At 35.1% G+C, this 19523-nt stretch overlaps 1 protein-coding gene and 1 long non-coding RNA gene across 8 annotated transcripts in view; one reads left to right on the plus strand and one right to left on the minus strand.

The window, feature by feature from the left end:
• LOC145694549 (uncharacterized) overlaps positions 1–19523 on the plus strand; it is a 167624-nt gene that overhangs the window by 139238 nt on the left and 8863 nt on the right. Inside the window, exon 3 of the long non-coding RNA XR_014133024.1 lies at positions 15893–16035. This is a non-coding gene — a long non-coding RNA (uncharacterized LOC145694549). The remainder of the gene's footprint in view (positions 1–15892; positions 16036–19523) is intronic.
• The window catches only part of Syx1A (Syntaxin 1A), a 229222-nt gene that overhangs the window by 54798 nt on the left and 154901 nt on the right, over positions 1–19523 (minus strand). For 5 of the 7 annotated variants that reach the window (XR_014133021.1, XR_014133020.1, XM_081770867.1 and 2 more), the window contains exon 8: positions 13528–13638. Coding sequence is in view for 3 of the 7 variants with exons in the window: in XM_081770867.1 (XP_081626993.1) it covers positions 13528–13638 (111 nt within the window). In the remaining 4 variants the exon portion in view is untranslated. Of the gene's footprint in view, positions 1–12838; positions 12950–13527; positions 13639–19523 lie in introns of all 7 variants that reach the window. The other 2 variants (XR_014133023.1, XR_014133022.1) reach the window with 1 other exon arrangement.

Genomic DNA, 19523 nt, shown 5'->3' on the forward strand with positions numbered 1-19523 from the left:
TCTACAAATATATCATTATTTTTTTTTCAACTTAGGGAAACATATATTGAACGACCCACGTATTTTCTAAAAATTAACTAAAATAATAAAATATACGCATATACGTGTCTATGAAAAAGAAGCACACTATGCTATTGTAACTTTTTCTACAGGCAACAAAATTCCACTTCACTTCCGCTAAATATTATAAATATCTGTTCTGAAAGAAAAATAATTACTACTAAAATAACAAAAGCAAAAATTTAAAACGTGCATCGTGATAAAATGTGTGTTATTTATAACATGCTTAATATTTAAATACTTAAAACAAAACGTAATTACTAATGAAATGCTTCTCATGTAACTTGAAAATTACTGTACACTACTTAATTTGACCAGAAAATCAGAGCATTACATTTTTTAAATATGTATAGATAAGTTGTTATAATGTTGAAAAAGGACCTGAAAATTTGCTTTGGTAAACTCAGTTTTTGCTTGCACAGCCACAATACCGCAAGTTAAGGAATTATCTGCATGCTGAAAAGAATTTTAACTATAAATTTCACTTGATTTCCAAATGAAACTGGAGATATTGCACTATAGCGCTGTCTTACACGTCGATTTTGGAACAAGTAGTCTGATCATCGTTCTTGGCTCTGTAAAATTAACTCAGCCAGATTAATACTTGTGAAGTTCTTCTGCAACGTACTTCTTGTTGTATCTGAACGCATGGGTCAAGTCAGGCGCTAATTCATATACCACACATTTGCAAGGAATCAAAATTAAGATTTATCAAATATTTGCACATTATAATCTCGTCACTTTCCTTTCTAATGATCAATTTAGAGTCAAAAATAATTACGCTTTTGTCCAGGGAGCGTACCCATGGGAGGAATCCACAGAGTCTGAACCTCTAACATTTCGTAACATAGTATGTTTGTATTTTGTCTGCTCCAGAGGTGATCATGGGGAATCTAGCTGATCAAACCCCTTTTAACAAAACGTTCTGGGTACAAGCCTGCTATTGACTGAGCTGAGAGTTACCTGTTGAGGTCTCTCATTAAGGGCACTATACTACTATAGTCACTGCTGGGAGATGAATACTGTGTGCTTAAAGTAGATTCACTTCGACTATTCAGTGATGGTCGTAGCAACGGACAGTATATTAATTGTACTGCGCAATCCAAACATATCACCAGATAATACCATCATTCGACAGGCACGAAGCATCGACCATAATTTCAAAACAAGTAATAGTAATGCGACTTACAACTACGAGACCATTTGCACTGAATACTGTATATAGATAGTACAGATGGCTGAGGATCCTCATACCGTCAGTAGTAGTAAAAATCCAAATTTTATATAGACATAAATGACACTGTACTCGAGTATGAAAGAGTTTTAGGCAGCGCACAAATCTGCAACTTACAGTATTGTGGTGCAACACATTGCTTGAATTGTGGTGGAGTTATCTATAATTTTCGGTATCTGCTGGTAGTGTTCAGGATATTGACTTTATTGAGATTCATCGATTTTTATTCTTGGCGCAGATAAAATGGCTGAATTTTTGACAAGACAATGCCGATCGTATCCACACGTATCACCTTAACATATGTGAAACGAGTGCTTCAGCGATCAACTGAATCTTTTGAAGAACAACATTAGATGACTAACTCCATACCGAACAGTATAACATGTATTCATGCTAAACGCGATGCGATAATATACCAGCCACACTATTGATATGTGACAGTCTGCAGTTTAAATAGCCTTTCTGCCTTGAAATTCCAATCAGTTCAATAATTGTTTCCGTAACGTATACCATGTGTGATTTCCTTCTGAACGTTGTTCTGAGTTTTTCGATCAGGTAGTCTAAAAACTTTTGAGCCTTTTGTGCATGAAATGGCGTTAGTGCCTCAAACCGCAGGGTATACGAATTGCAGAGGATCAGGTATAACGTCATTTGCCAGCTGAAGCTAGTAGATGAGCAAAAAATGGCGGAATTCTTGTAATCAGAGGCAAGATATTAATTACGCCGTGAAGATGAGTGACCATTCAGCAAAACTGCTCTACATTTTATAAATTTATTTCGATAAAAACGCAAATGTTGCCGCAGGCTCGTAAAAATATTTTTTCTGTTTATTGGCAAGATAAGTTATCAAAAGTAAGAGCCAAAATATGGTATAGTGCTGCCAAAATGTCTTGAGTCGTGGTAAAAATGCGAACTAAAGCTCGCACCCACGCGTTGAGCCAATAAGGGTTCAGTTGTTGCTAAGCGAGAGAGCCTGAGCCAAAGGGAGTTGAATTCCTTCAGCCGATAGCAGCGCTTGGAAGGCAAGACTAGGTGTCAATTCAATGTGGTATATCTTCAGTCGCCTTCGTTCTGGAAATTTTAATGCCTGAAATGCTCATTGCAGTGGGCGTTCAATCACAGCAAAAATGGATGATATTTTGGCAACAGATGAACAAGACCGCATGTAAGCACTCATGACATCACCAATGGTCCATCAATAGTGTTAAACTAGTTGGAAAGAACTGGCTATTAAGGAAGCTCGACATTCTGGTGCAACATGATATAACTTAAAAACATTTGCTTGATAGAATTTATCTCCGCGAACCTGAAACAAAAGAATTCGAGCCATTGATCACGAGTGCTGAAAAGTGGATAACCTATAACAAAATGTGTAATTAAAATTAGCGGTCGAAGCGAAAAGTTGTCGCAAAGCGTTTCAAAGACCACACCTCCACCCACGAATGTTATGCTGTGCGTTTGGCAGAGATAGAGGGCATCGTGGATCACGCGTTACTGACACTAAGCAGAACGATAGATTCGGCTGGAATTGGTCTATAGAAAAAGTGTTGTATACCAGGCTGATAACGCCAGCTCACACACATCTTTAACAACCTGTCAGAAATTGAGAAAACTTGACAGGGAGATTTTAATGCATCCACCGTATACCCCGGGTATGCATCGTCAAACAATAATTTGTTTCGGTCTTTGTACAATTCCCTGAATAATGTTTTGTTGGCTTCAAAAGAGGCCTAAGAAAACCCTCTTGTCATTATTTTTTAGTAGAAACCACTTACGTTCTATAGCGACGAATTATAACGTTGAGGGAAAAAAGTCAGAAGGTCATCGAACAAAATGTTGCATATGTGGTTTTATAATGTTCATTTCAAATCATCATAAATGTATTTTCAATTTTGACCTCCACAGGGTCAATGCCTTTTAGATAACCTGGCATTTTACTTGGCAATGAACACACATTTTCGTGAACTGAAAAGAATTTTCTGTTAACATACAGCGATTCAAAATGATGTGAACGATAAGGAAACGTTCTGTAAGTGATAATACTCTATCAACAATGAAATCTCTATGGAAATACTTTGAATATTATCATCAAGTTTTGTTTGGAACAAGCGTAGTAGTTTAAAATTTATCTGCTAGGTGGCAGTGATTAGTTCTAAGATGGCTGCCTGTGGTGCAGAGACAGGGCGTAATTTTGCGTTTTACAGTTTCACGTTTGTCGGTCTGTTGTTAGTGTTCAACGCGTTTTCCGCACAAAATTTCATAAAGATCCGCCATCAAAGAACTCCATACGTAAGTGGTATGAGAAATGCAACAGAACGGGATGCATTTGTAAAGAAAAATCGCCCGGTAGGCCGTCCACTTCTGAGGCAGACGTCGAAAGGGTTCGAACCAGTTTTCAACGCAGCCCATAAAAGTCAACAAGGAGAGTTAGCAAAGAGCTTCAAATGCCTCAAACAACTGTTTGGCGTGTAGTGCGTAAACATGTAAAGATGTATCCGTATCGAGTGCAGTTGTTAAAACACTTAACACCTGATGATCACACGTGTCGCAAGACTTTCTGTGAGTCATTTCAAGAGTTGTGCAGTGTTGTTGATGATTTTTTGGGCAAACTTTGTTTCAGTGATGAGGATACGTTCCATGTGACAGGATGAGTGAATAAACAAAATGTTCGCATTTGGGGAACTGAGGAGCCTCACAAATCTATGAAATTGTGCGTGATTCACCGAAGACGAATGTGTTTTGTGCAATTTCATCTTCAAAAGTTTATGGTCCGTACTACTTTGACGAATGAACTGTGACTGGACAAACATTTCTATAAATGCTTACTACGTGGCTTATGCCACAGCTCGAACATGGCAGTGCAAACTTCATCTATCAATTGGATGGAGCCCCATGTCACTTTCATCACAATGTCAGAAATTTCCTCAACAACAGACTGCCACACCGCTGGATTGGGCGGTCAGGTAAAAATGATCATCAGCTTCTACGTTGGCCACCAAGATCACCGGACTTAACCCTCTGCGATTTTTTTCTGTGGGGACATCTAAAAGACATTGTCTACAAACCCCCTCTACCCCAAGATGTGAATGAACTGAAAGAGCGCATCACTGCTGCAGTGCAAACTGTTGTTGCAAACATGTTGAAACGGGTCTGGGCGGAATTGGAATACCGAATAGAAGTATGCAGGGTAATAAAGGGGACCCCCTTATAGAACATTTGTGATGTACTATTTTCAATTTTTTTTTTTATCACAAAAACTTGGAGAGTTTTAGCATTTAACTAAGATTTGAAGCTATTTGGATGATTAATAAAAAGGTTAAAAGAAGTTGTAATCGTTCACATCATTTTGAATCACGCTGTATAAAGAAACCAACATGAACGCAAACGTAGAAAAATATATGGTTAAAAAGAGTAAACTGAGATTACGCTATCGTAATCGATGGGGGTAAAGTAGGGAAAATGAAGAGATTTAAATACTTAGGTACTATTGTAACAAATGCTAATGAAGTTAGGGAAGAAATTAAAAGTACATTGATGGCGGGAAATGCATACTACTACTCGTTAGGAAACTCTTCATCATCATGACTAATACGAGGGACTTAAACGGCTGAATGAAGAGTTAGATAATGCGGAACTTCACAACATATATATGTCACTGGATATTCTAAGTTATTATATCAATATGCCTAAATTGGGAGAGACACGTAGCTGACTTGTATGAGAGACTCGTATGGAATGTAGTTTCGATTGGAATATCTTTGGTTAAGAGACATCTGAGAAGGGTTTGAAGAAGAGAATATAAAACAAAACTGTCGGAAGCTGGGTGTTGTGTTCGAATCTCCACTAGGTTGTTATGAAGGATATGATCTAATAGTGTTTTTTTTTTTTTTAATTCCTGTACCAATGGGGCTGATATGTATCTGCCTCTGAACTGAAGTATCATTTCCAGAAAAACAGTGTTCCAATCTTCCCGAAGTGCTGTACACAGTTACGTCAGCATTTATTATAAAGAAGGAAACTGCGCCGGGCTTGCTGTACTGAAATTGATCCAAATATTCAATAATCTTAAAGTTCCACAAACCACGCCTAAATACGTATCTACGGATGGGTTTTACGACTCAGTTCACACACATGAAAATATTTAAGGGGATACAATTTTTCATTGAAAATGATAGATGGGGAGTGTTAAATTTGGGGAGCAGGTACATTAGGGGGTCAAGAATGGTAAATGTGGGGGCAGTATTGTAAATTTAAGGGGACAACCTAAGCCCTTGGGAGGGATGGGTATCCCTGCCTAAATAAGCGCATAGATTGGAAGATTGCATCATTGTTAGGGAATAACATCAGTATCACAGGATGCACCTTGTTACCTAAGAAGTCCTATAACCACTAGCATTAATTTATTCTTTAAGAATAATAAAAGAACAATGGAATACATTGAAATTGCTACCCACACAAACATAGAGCACCTCCATGTTTAGCGGCAGGAAACAAGTAATTCGAAACCTCTTTTGGCATTACAAACATAAATCTGGACAGTTGTTGGAAAAGAGAAAGAGGAAGTAGAGCTGCCACCTTTTGAAAATGAGCCTAAAGGAGGACAGATCCTGGTAAGCCTACGGAGGGAGACGGACCTTTAGCAAGCCTAAATGACCGACTTACCGAACATTTGCAGATCGCTACTTCTTCATGCTAAATATGTGCATACAACAATTTATCACGAACAATTAAAAGCGTACATTTATGAATGAAAATTTAAAGCAAATAGATACGAAATAGAAAACTCGTAGACCCAGTATGTTGACGGTAGTTGAACTTACGTTATAAAGCACTGAGCCGGCAAAGACAGAACATCATTACGGTAACTTCACTATTGCGAACATGAATATTTTTGCGATAGAACCATACTGATATACAGGAAGTCAACAGAACACATCGTACGTTGAAATTCAGAACTTTTGTTGCATATTTTTTAGGACTAAGAATTTGATTTCTGGGCTTTCGGAATCTATGGCCATATTAGCCCATCACGTATAAAGGATGAGTCACTCGACGATCACACTATCTGGGGTTCGGAACGAAGGAGGCGTCTGCGAAAATTATGTAAGGTACTATCCTGATATTTGTCTGGCGTGAATAAAGAAAATCTCACTCAGGATGGCAGGTCTGAAAAAGCTTTTACACATTTTCGACCGACTGTTTCCACCAGGACCGCTAGCATCTTATTTTGTAAATATTTGGCATATATTAATTTTGAATATTTAGCGTCTCCCCACATAATGCGTTCCTCTTAGGAGTAATTCAGGAGGTTGAAAATGTTCGTGAAAATTCTGGATGTCTCGCCTAATTCGGGACAGGTGATAACTTTGCTTACAGGGCCACATTACCTTCCAACCATGAATGGATCATCTTTTATGTTCTCAGCATAATCTTTTTCTCGTTACTGAGTTTCGAAATCGCAACCAGACTGTGGATATTGCGATTATGCAGGTCTTGTTGGATTATGAATGTAGAGTCAAGTAGTTCCAGATGCTGACTGGGTTGGTTAGCCAGTTGTACTGCATCAATTCTATAGTTACTGGTGACAGTTCTCTTTAATGTTCAACGATATCTGTCGTCTAAGCTTCGTTTTTATCCATTATTTCTCTTCTCCAATGATATCTTGCTACGAGTTCTGCATTGTCGTCATCCTGGACATTGTTGCTCTTCAGACATTTTACTGGCTCCAAATAACCAAAGCATTCACAGTCTTTGAAAATTGCATAGGACTCTCATCTCGCCTCATGAATCTTAAACAGATTAATCTTATTACATTCTCACCCAACACAGCAAAATACTAACACAAAGTCACTCACAGTGCACGAGTGTTCAGTGTTACTAGCAAAAAGATTACGTGCTACATCACATGGGTGTTTCCATAACTTTATTATATACAAAATTATACTTTCATTTTTCCCCATATACTGATTTAGATAAGCAATCTTCCGAAACAGAAATACTGTAAACTTTTTCCTTCATAATTCCGCCCAATCCTGTTTGATTTTTAAAACACACACATTATATATATATATATATATATATATATATATATATATATATATATATATGTATAGCATTCTTCCAATCTTTTATCTGTATTTTGGCACATCACCAAAGCGAATTTATTTCAAAAAATAATGAACACAGATGCAAGAAAAGTGGATAATATGTGTATATATTCATGATTTGTGCTACTACAAACGGACACATGCTGCCTTTCTCATGTGTATCAATTACTAGCCTTTCGACGCTGTTCGCAGTCTTCAACGGAGTGAGTGGAGAGTTAGTTTTAGCGTTATAGGGAAGAAAAATCAGAAAGAGTACGAAATTGACAACTCCAAAACTTGTATCTGTTTATCAAGAATATTCCAGCCGCCAAAATGTATTCTGTCAATAAGCAAGAGTTACAAGTATTGAGTGCTTCGTGATTTCTTTAAATTTAGTTCGCAACTTATACTAATTTTACTGAAATTGTCTAGATTGAAGCACCAAAACTGATTTACATCAGGGACAGTTTCTTGTAACCAATAATTTTATTCGTTTTTACAAACGAAGGTTAAACGTTCAAAAACTGTTGCAGTGAGCAGCTACACAACGACAAAGGCACTGTTCCCGTTGCTCGCTGCGGTGCTGGAATGCCTTTCAGCTAGTCGGGTACGCTCTTCTGGATAAAAATGAAGCCCCTTTCAATTATTTTGATGCAGGAGAATACATGTATCATCAATCTAATATACGAATTAACCATATTAATGTTTATTATTAAATAAATGTTTAGATAGAGATTAAGAACCATTTCTTGAATCCCTTAATTCTTACATTTCTGCTCTAGTTTTAACATTCTATTTACATGGGCTACTGAAATCTCTGACACGTAAAAGTTTTCTTCGGAGACTCTTGGGTTTGGAATGGTGTCTGGTTGAATTTTTGTGTTTTTGGTTTTGAAATTTGCTTGTCTGAGAGTTATTTACATTATTCACAACCATGTCTCGAACGTAGAAGCAAAAAACTATCAGTTATTAGATTTCATTGGTGGAAGAAGTAAGAGTTATGATGGGTCTGATGTATGACTGACATCTCTACGTCTTATGTCCACCTTTTCTGAACAAAATCTCCCTCGAAATGTTCCTCATCTCGTTTACAACTTGTACGAAATATTTAAAAGACATGTATTTAATTACTTATTTTTCTTTTTCAATTACTTATTTTGGAGGTAACTAGATCAATCACAACAGGAACTTATTTATAATTTAACTCTATACACATAATTTGGATCACTCACATGTTGCACATCTGTATTTCGAACTGTATTTTCAACGAACTTAAAAAGTTCGTTACTGAATTCACTATGTCTCTATGTGTGTGTGTTATTTGCTTTTATATATATATATATATATATATATATATATATATATATATATATATATATATATATATATATATATATATATATATATATATATATAAAGCTTTCCATTCGATAGAGCATCAAAAACTGTCTGAAAGAAGTGATGAAACTTTTCGGATCATTCTTACCGCTCCCGAGATACGGGCCAAAACATTTCCGATTTCGTAAGATTTAAGGAGCCATATCTCGGGAACCGTACGTCATAGAGAGATGATATTAGTGTTGATCAACACCTAAGAGAATGGTGAACATTTTGGTATCAAATAGTAACCGGTGACCCCCTGTTACGTCTGCATTTTCAGTATATATATGGCGATAAAAAGTGACAGCTCAATATGGCTAATTTAATAGATCCCCTAATCAGCAGGTTCCAAATACGTAAGTGTATTATCTATTGAATTTAATCAAATAAATTTAATATACAATTTTATATAAATTTCGAAAAAAATAATTAATTCTTTTCAAGTTAATTCTGGTAATGTTCTTCCAGCATTCTCAGCTAGCTGATTATAAAGTCATATCTTTCAGTTCAGAAAATAAATCAATTATCGTACTAAGAAGAAATCAACACAAATGCTTCAGAATGAAAATAACTTTCCCAAATGAGATTTCTGAAGGTTTTCCCTTCAGTTTCACAATTTGTAGTAGCACTGTTATTACAAAATCACATTTTTGAAGAAAATTTAACTTCAAGATAGTGAGACCAAGGCAACTGGTGTGTAAAAGTAAACAAGACAAATTAAGACATTTACTTATTTTATTTGATACATTTAGCAGTATATAAGTAGACTGTGTTTTACAATATCTTTGTAAAACATGTGAAGCATTTTTCACACAGAGTTCATGCAAAAACTATCTTCTAAATAAGAAATTTTCATTACTACTACTACTACTAATAATAATAATAATAAAATATTTTAGAAAATGTTCAACAAAAACATTAACTGAATACTTGCTTAGCTGTAGGAAATATTAAAAAACCGGTAAATCTGCATCAATGTCCAAATATATTGCTAAATTTTCTCTCATTACACTTATGACAAAATAGCTGAATTGAATGCCAATGTTAAAGAATGTCAACAGGTATGTCTAAACATATTCCGGAAAGTTGGACTGTTACAAATGTTGAAGTAACACATAGTACTGGAAAATTTTTACACCTTATCTTACTGTGTTCTACTTTAATTTAGCGTTGCATTGCGGTATTTATATTTCACTTGTTTCATTTATAAGTTTAACTACTGACTTGTTTCTGTTTTATTGCATGCCTAGTATTGTTATGTAGTACAAGTAGCAAGTAAATTAGATTTTAACTTTAGATTTGCAGTACACGTTGTCCATTTTTCATCGTTAATTTGCGCCAAACCTCGTGTGAAGTAGCCTTTACGCTAAGCCACATCACTTATATACAGTGGCGGATCCAGGATATGATCAAGGGAGGGGCTAAACCATAGTTTGCCGCTTTATCCAGTGTAAAGCAGGATTGAAACCCATTTTATCCAGTGTATACCTGAGCGTCAGGGGGAGGGGGGCTAAAACCCCTATAGTCCTTCCCTTGGATCCGCACCTGCTTATATATACACTCATGGCAGTGAAATAACTTATTCTTGCTTTAATATTGTGTATACCAGTATCCATTTCCTTTTCATTTTTTCTTTACTATTATTTTGTCATCACATATATCCTCAAGGCGTTGGAATGGTGGAAAGGGCATGTAGTGTACGACAAATAACAGGAAAATTACAGAACTAAATTTTACTCCAATTAAATATTTAAACCGATTTAAACTACTTGCTGAGCAGAACAATACGTTTATTGTAAAAATAATCAAGTGTAACAGTTTCGCCAATTATCCACTTGGATTCATCAGATACTGTCTGATGAAGGCAAATGGATAATTGGCGAAATTGTTAGACTTATTAATTTTTACAACAAACGTATTGTTCTACTCAGCGAGTACTTTAAATCGGATTTAACTTTACTAAAGCAAAACTTGTACAATGGAAAATATTCCAATTATAATATACACAGTGGCGTATTTATGATTTTGTTTCGGGAGGGCTATGCACAATATGGGGAAGCCGGGAGGGCAATTGCCCACCTGAGTTTGAGAATTAAATATATTTTAATTTATGCATAAATTGAAATTTTAATGGCAAGAATTGCAGAATATGATATGTACAAAAATTTAGCAATGAATCTAATCTTTTACGCAGTTCTTACATGGAATGAAATTTCACAGACAGTATTATTTCGGAACAAAGAGCATAAGAAAATGGAAAGTCAATGAAATTCTTAGAAATGGTAAGAATGTTTGTGGTTGTACGTGGAGTGCGAAAAACTAAGAAATTTATTTCGGGGAGGGGGGATTGAACCCGATAGCCTCTTAAATATGCCACTGAATATACACACAATAAAGCTCCAATCCACTAAGGTAAAGTATTGTAATATTCCTATTATTTATAGAATTACGTATTATATGAACACGAAAATCTTAACTTATTAGTGTAAAAGCTAAAGTAAAAGTTGTACCACAACATCAACAATGCATTCTTCCTGGGTTAGCGATGATTTCACTTTTGTCTGTATGTGTGCTGAAATATCTGTCTCACCATCAAGTATAACTTCTGCATCTCAGTATTTTCTTCTTTGCCACTTAAAAAAATGTATTTTTTTAAAGCATAAAATTAAACTCTGCCGTGAAAATCTGAGCTCTTAGCACCGTGGATCTATCAGCTGGACTTATGAAATAATGTAAACTACTGTATTAAGCTTTATGTATGTAGCTTATTTATTATATTTATTTGTAGATGCTTTGTACTATTTGGTTGAGCAAGTTCTTTCGATCATTTCGTTAGATGATGTTTACGACAATTAAAAATTGTTTAAGTTTACTTCTGACTTCGTGCCACTTTGATATATAACGTATAACGAACTCTACAAAGTCAATTTCTTGTTTTAGTTTACCTTTAAGAAACAAAGGACAGCTGTATACCGTGTTATGTGAATGATAAAATTTACTCGAAAGTTAGGAACAATTATATACGAATAGATCATGTTAGAACAACAGTTTCACTTACTGATTTAAACTGTTATATTTAGTGATATATTCTATCTCTACTGTAACGTGACTTAGTAAAAAATAAATAAATAAATAAATAAAAAATAAATAAATAAATAAATAACAACTAGTATTTCGTTGTTTTTTTTTTTTTTTTTTTTTTTAATTTGCTTTATAGATTTTGACTTATTTGTTTGGTTCAGTTTTAACGTAGATAACCAGTCATTAATATTCCTTTGCACCTTAATAGAAATATTATTAGGCTTCTTTCGGTATTTAATCTCTCTCTGGATTCTTTTATACTTCAAAATGTAAATATTGTAATTGACATTCTACATTTATATCTATTAATTTCGTACAACAAATTAAACGTTTGGATACTTGATACTATATTTGATAGGACGCTTCGAAATTGTGTAGTTCAAACTAATATTCTCTGCATTTCTTGTTAGTTGTTATATAATTTGTTATTTAGAATAAACGTTACTTTGTTTTTCGAAATGTCCCATTTTTTACCAGTTAACAGTAAATGACCTCCTACCTACGAACTTTGGCACCTGTATAACTATAAAAGGAACCAAAGGAAAAGTTCTCTATTCTTATGATAAGGACAAACGAGGACAATAAAATTGGAATTGGGTATACTTTATACTAAATTCCGTTATACTATATAGCCTATATTATCCAAATCACTTCTAACGTAAAATACCTGGATACATTTTTAGTCAATTGTTATCATCTCTTATCTCATAATTTAATATTGTTTACAGCGTTATCTGAAATTACTTATGGTAGGTCGAGTTATGGTAAAATAATTAACCCCCTTAAGTACATCATAGATGGCTGAGCTGGTATACAAAGCGGAATAATCCTTTAAATAGGCTCATACGCACCATATATTTTCTAATACGTAAATATTTTGATATATAGTAATCTAGCTAGTGTCAAGACGAACACACTAGCACATTGATGCAGCTTTACTAATATTTTAAATAAAGAAACCGAAGAGACGCTACTGTGTTAACTTACGTTTGCTTACCTTTCTTGCTTTTGTTTGATACTTCTGGGCACCCTCCAGATTAGCTTTCGCTTCTTCAACAACATTTGTTGATTGATCCACGTGGTACTCAATCCTGTCAACCAACTCACCCTAGTTTGACATATTTTGGACAGGTTGTGGGAGGTGGGAACATTTGGATTTTAAGGTATGTTATGGCGGAAGGTTACATCAAGTAGATATTTACAGACACCCAAGAGATTATGAAAGCAGAAAAAAAAAAAGCATCATGTATATTAATCCAGTAACGAGCAGAACAGTGAGTGGAAATGAGTAGAGGTTATAATACATATAAGCAACATGAAAAATGACAAGGCACACCAGTTTAGTCACCACCAGAACGTTTTTATTTATACACGAATATCAAGCCACAGCAATGTATCCAACGAGTTAAGACAGAAGAGAAGATATCACCACAAGCACAGTCAGTAAGAGAAACGCACATGTTATGTTCATTCAATACCATATTTAAATTAACATAAATACCAGAATTTACAGTTAGGAACAACCAAATACACAAATGCACAATATACAAGAAATAGTAGGTATGTTGAATGTGGAGTTTTTATATTTTTGGAGGTGGATCAAATGGGGAGAAAAGGAGAAAAAAATTGATTTATTAGTTCACTGTGTGGACACTGTGCGTAATATAACATCATTATGTCACTTACCCGCCTAGCTTTACTTTGATATTTGAGGGCCTTCTTCGTATCCTGCGTTGCTGTCTGTACATAGTCTACGGCGTGTTCTACATGATACTCTATACGATCTATCATTTCGCCCTACAAGTTAGAAAGTGACACCAAATTGTGTTAGTTACTAAACCCTGCAGGCATATTGAAAAGTTTCCCCATGCTTTGTTCGAGAAGAGAGAGATTACAGTTTATTTTAAATTTAGTACCCATATTTGGTTCAAACAATTTAATGTACACACAAGATGTGCTGAGAGACGGAAACGATTGTCTTCGTTGAGAATATATACAGGAAAAGTTCTACTTAGAGCTATGTAAATAATTCTATGGAAGAATAAAGACCCAATATACGTACACGTTAATTTCCCCAGAAATAATTTGCTATGCATGCATTAGAAACTTAAGTTCATTACTTCATCAATTAATAACTTCATTAAATGTCAACCAGAAGATATTACAAGCAACCTTTACAAGTAGTTACAAGTTATAAAAGGAAAATGTTTGACCTGAATAGCAGAAACTCAAGTTGTTATGGAAAATTTACCCAATTGAATGGAAGTTCTAAACTACTTTTTATTAGGAATATTCACTGTAAAAGTAAGAGGAAAGTAATAGAAAAACTATATTACACTAACTGAATCTTGATGTTAATTTACAACGCAGGACAGTCCAAGGTTTAAACGATAACTTAATGTGACACATTTAAAATGATAGCAATTGCACCAATTTCAGATTTATTGTTAACTGATATCATGTAACAATAAAAGACAAACCAACACTTATATATGCAAATTTTAAAGTTAGACAAAACATCGCAATAGTAGTTCCACTGAATCGAAATTGTGATGCAAATTTTAATAATAATTTCGAGGTATTATAAATTCAATCACTGCAAAGCACGCAGAACTGAAAAGGCAAATCAATAGCAGTTAAAAATTTAGGCTTTTGAAAGAGTTTTAGTCTCCTGTAGTTTAACGTTTCTAATTTAAGTTCGAAAGAGTATGCTACGATCACAATGATAAGAACAACACACAGAATAAGTTAAAACGAAACACGTGAACTACGATAATTTCTTCTCTTAACTTACAATGAGCATACATTCAATACTTACAACGATCTCCTCTTCTATTAACTCAAAATACATCTCATATCTTAGATCAAATTTCATTTCAATATTTGATATTGGAATAAGACTGGGATTTTCTTAGAAACAAATAAATAACATGTCTTCTAGTATATTTTTTTTCTTACGTGAATCTTCAATTTTCCAAAGAAAAATTTTACTTTCACAAAATACATACTGACCAATAATTCTTCCTAACCAAAATGCGATAAGTCGTAGTGTGATTGTACATTGAAGATATGGAAAAGGCACGCCTGATCGATGGGAAGGAATTCAATTCCGAGTCGAGTCAAGTGAAATATAAGGTGAACAAAAATAAAACTGTTCATGTAGGCGTCACGCAAATTTAATTTAATTGTGAAACATTAAAATTCACTCAAACCAGGATGCGCCAGGCTTTAAGAATATTTTCGACTATATGTGAAAAGATTGACGCATTTTGATCGACTCGTACTGCCGGGTTTCGAGAGGTTTGAAGATTACAGTGCAAAATTTCTGCGTGTTGCTGGTCTTTGAGGTGAAACAGGAGTAAATTAAAAATTATCTCCAGTCGTAGATCAGATCCTGAGCGACCCTCTCTTAAATAGAACGAGAGCAAGTGTGACACCAGAGTACCAACGGCATTTTATCGCAGCAGATCTACAGTCAAACTGGTCATACTCGAAACATGTAGTCAGTCAATGAGGGAATTAAATTATGTTCTATAGTACTAATATACGCAGTGAAGGGAATAGGTTACTTGCAGAACAATTCTTATTCAAAGTGTATTCAGTCATTCATGACACACAGATCAACTTCTAGGATGATTGTGCGGAGTGGCTAAAATTATTAATCCCTTCTATTATGTTTGCAACGAGCTGTAAACCCAACAATAGGTACATCCAGAACATTGTTCAATCCGTCCTTATCTCGTAATGATCCATTAAGTTAATGCCAAATTATATAATGTTCGTATTACTGAAAAAGCTCTTCAAACTGTTTAGCAACTTTCCAGCCTGATATATCTCCAGCAATTTCCCACTAAAGACTGAATACTCATTCAATACTTCTCTTACATGATTTCATTAACAGGTAATTTCAGTATAGTATTATATATTGTAATAAAAGTTGCCATTTATATGGTATTTCGTTAACGTTAAAAAAATAATAAGTCTACGTTGGCGAACTGGAAAGTGGGTTTACACTTCGCACATCTATAGTTTATTTGTATTATAATTTCAGAATTCCTTCAAGGGGATATCGGAAGCAACGAACAAAGTCTGAAGCAGTCGATTCAGTTTGAAAGTACTGGTTGGGAACGGAGATGGAGATGAACCATTCTTTCAAAAGCTGTTCGTTAGCTGACGGACTGTCACTTTATTCACGTGAGTAGACCCATGTGTGCTTCTTATTTTACACTTTCAAATTGGATACTGTGCTTTATTAAACAGTGTAATACTGATCATTTTACTTTTGTAATGTAATTAAGAATATCAGCCACTACAGACTTGGTGTCGAAAACTTACAGACCGATATTCCTCCTCTCCTGTTTTGAAATGGGAATTAAATGAAATTTTTATGTCCCACGATTATACCGGCTAGGGTAGAGATGATGAGAAATGAATGAAATGGTGAAATGAAAAAAGTGGAAGGAAACTGGAGAACCCCGAGGAAACCCACGCACACGGTGTTTGTTCACCACGGAACTCACTTGGCGCGAGTTGGAATCGAACGAAGGACCCAATGCATCAGAGGGGAACGTTCTACCACGGAGCCACCGCGGCCCCTCTCCCGTTTTATCCTGTAACTTAAAGCTCTTCCGATACTCATTTTCTGCTCTATAAATAACACAGAAATAAAAATTCGTATCTACATTAGTAGGTTTAAATAAAGATTTAAGCAAACTAAACACAGAACCAACTAGATACGATATAAGCAATAGAAGTTTACAACACAAGGCAAAACAAATGAACGAAAGTACAGTAAATATACACCATTTCAGCTCTTACATATTTATTTATTTATTTAGAATTTCGATTCAGTGTTACTCTTTAAACAATCATATATGATGAACTAGAATCATTAATTAAACCAAATCTAGAGCACTTTGATAGAATCTTTAAATAACACCATGTATAATCGTACACAAAAATCTTGCTATTGTGTACAAGAGCTACAGCGTGGAATGTTACATTATCGATTTCAATTATTTTAGATTTGCTCTATGCTATGACAGTACTCTCTCATACTAGTCTGTCGATTTTGAAATACCTGTTTACCTGATTATATCATTTCAATCAAGAATACATGATAGCTTTGCAGGCTGCCCATTCTCAATAATAAATTAATTTCATTCCGTAAATCTGATTCCAAATCTAACGCTCATAAAAACCTATTTATTTAATTAATGTTCCAACCTATAATTATTTTGTATACTTGCAATGGGCTTATGATGACAAATTTGTCTCTATGTCCTATCTAGATGTAAATGGGTGGTTTGATTTCTTTAAATCGTTATTGTATGACCCTTCTGCAATAATATTTCTTTCTTTCAAAACTAAAAAGTGATTTTAGATTGGAGCTGATCATCCCACTTTCTCTTCTGCATTAATTTCTTAGATTTCATACGAGCAAAATTCTAAGAATAGTGTACGTACATGGACCATATATACACGCTGTTACATAATAGCTCGAAACTATTTCAAACACGTGTTACTCAGACAACAATTCAGTAAACTACTCTGGAGCGCACACTGTAAGCTACGAGGGCTATTACGAAAATTCATGCACTCAAATTATTATTGGAGTGCGAGTCAGCAGAAGGGTTGGTGTGAGCTCCCTTTCCGAAAAAGCACCCTTCACATTAGATAGACCGTTTCCAGTAATGCACTAACTTTTCAAACATATGTTCCATACCATCTTCTGGGAGCCAGTGTAAGGTGATGGATGTGGCAGCTTTCACTCCGTGATTCATGCTTAACTTTCTTCCGTGTAAGTCTTAAGTGCTGTAAAAGCCTAGAAATCAAAGGGTGCGAGGTTGGACTATATGGAGGATAGTTTAGAGACTGACCACCACGTTTCTTCTCAAAGTTTCCATAGCCGCAGTGCCACATCTGGACTACCGTAGCTTTCTATGAAAAATCATTCTTCATGAAGCAGCTTCCCCCCTCCCCTCCCCTCCGAATTGCTCTCTTCAAATGCATTTGCAAAATAACTTCCATTTACAGTTTGATTATTTCGAACTCAATCCTGCAGTACTATTCCACGGATATCAGTAAACAAAATCAACATCAATTTCCTTGAGAAACCAGAAACCCGAAATTCTTGGGAGGTGGTGAGTCGCCATGTTCCCATACGCTGGATTCGTGCTTTGATTCGGGATTATAATGCCTGATCCAGGACTCAGTGTTGATTATTCTGTTCATGAATTGGGAATATTGTTTCACTTGGCGAAAAAATGTCTGGTAACACTGAATGTGACAGAGCTTCTGTTCTTCACTCAGCGAACGTGGCACTCATCTTGAAACAAACAAGAGACATTTTCCGGTATTAATTTACAACTTAGTAACATCTTGTTCCACCAACATTCGGTTTAACTTCCAATTCAAGAATCGATAAACATCTATCTTCTTTCAACAACGTCTCTGTTTTCAAAACGTTTACATCGTTCATTTGATGTTGATGGACTCCACTTTTCACTTTATCCTGCACATTACGTTTGGCTTCCTTAAAATGCTTCTATCACTTGAATATGGCCAATTTGCCCAATGCTTCTTCACCGTACGCTTGTTTGATCATCCCAAACGTTTCTGGTCACTTTTACATAACTTTACAGAAAATTCAATAGCGATCTTCTGTCTCATAATTAGCGGCATATCATTCTTATCTGACATTGTAATATGCACTGCAGTTCGACTTTTAAGATGAGCAAAGAAACGTGCGTTGGCTTCACCTATATTAACAAAGCGCATCAAAAGCTATTTCGCACATTGGTTTAACTTACATTAACAAAGTACGTCACACGCCATCTTCACGTGCAACAAGCAGACTGCTTACGCAGAATTGGAGCAGTCTACGAAGTTTCAGAACACACTTCGTATTTCGGTTGAGTTGTCTGATGTTTAATGTTCCTTTTCAGCATCAAGATCATATGAGACGTTGACCCACTATTTAACGTGGAACTACATGAGATTCCACCGTAAATCGAGCCCTTGCATACCTGTAAACTAATATAGTCATAAGGGAGCACTACTTTGCACATTACAATGAATTCATGAAAACACATGCCAAACAACGTACACATCGCAACGTATTATATTGTAGCTCATCTGCTGATAATCCAAAATATTACATCATTTTGAGTATCTGATCCAAACAGTTGATACATGCGGTGTAAAGCTAAATGAAAACCCGCTATTTTCTTATGCAGGTTTACATGCTACAAAATCATTTCCAGGACAGATTCACATTGCACGAATATGAATTAAATAATCTAATAGTAAGTTGGTTTGATTTTTTGTAACTGACACACCATCATAGTCATACGTCTTGCGAATAAAATCAGAAAAATAAACACACTGCTGAACAACACTGCACTTATTTAATATAAAAACACATTTACACGTTTCTGCGTTTCAGACGAGTGCACACGATGTTAAATACCCCTTCAATGTATACAGTTATGTATTTCATTTTCCAGTTATCACGAAATACCTGCAATTTCAGTCCAATCAAATGCAGAAGGACCATACAACTACCAAAATATTACTGAACAAAAATTTCTTCCTTTGCAAATATTAATTCCCTTCTTTAAAATTTCTCAGACTTTTAAAATAAATGTTTTCTTTCAATCATGAGTATATTTTTAATATAG

This window comes from Thermobia domestica, chromosome 9 (genome assembly GCF_964235325.1).
Source record: "Thermobia domestica chromosome 9, izTheDome1.hap1.1, whole genome shotgun sequence".
Taxonomy (NCBI): Eukaryota; Metazoa; Arthropoda; class Insecta; order Zygentoma; family Lepismatidae; genus Thermobia; species Thermobia domestica.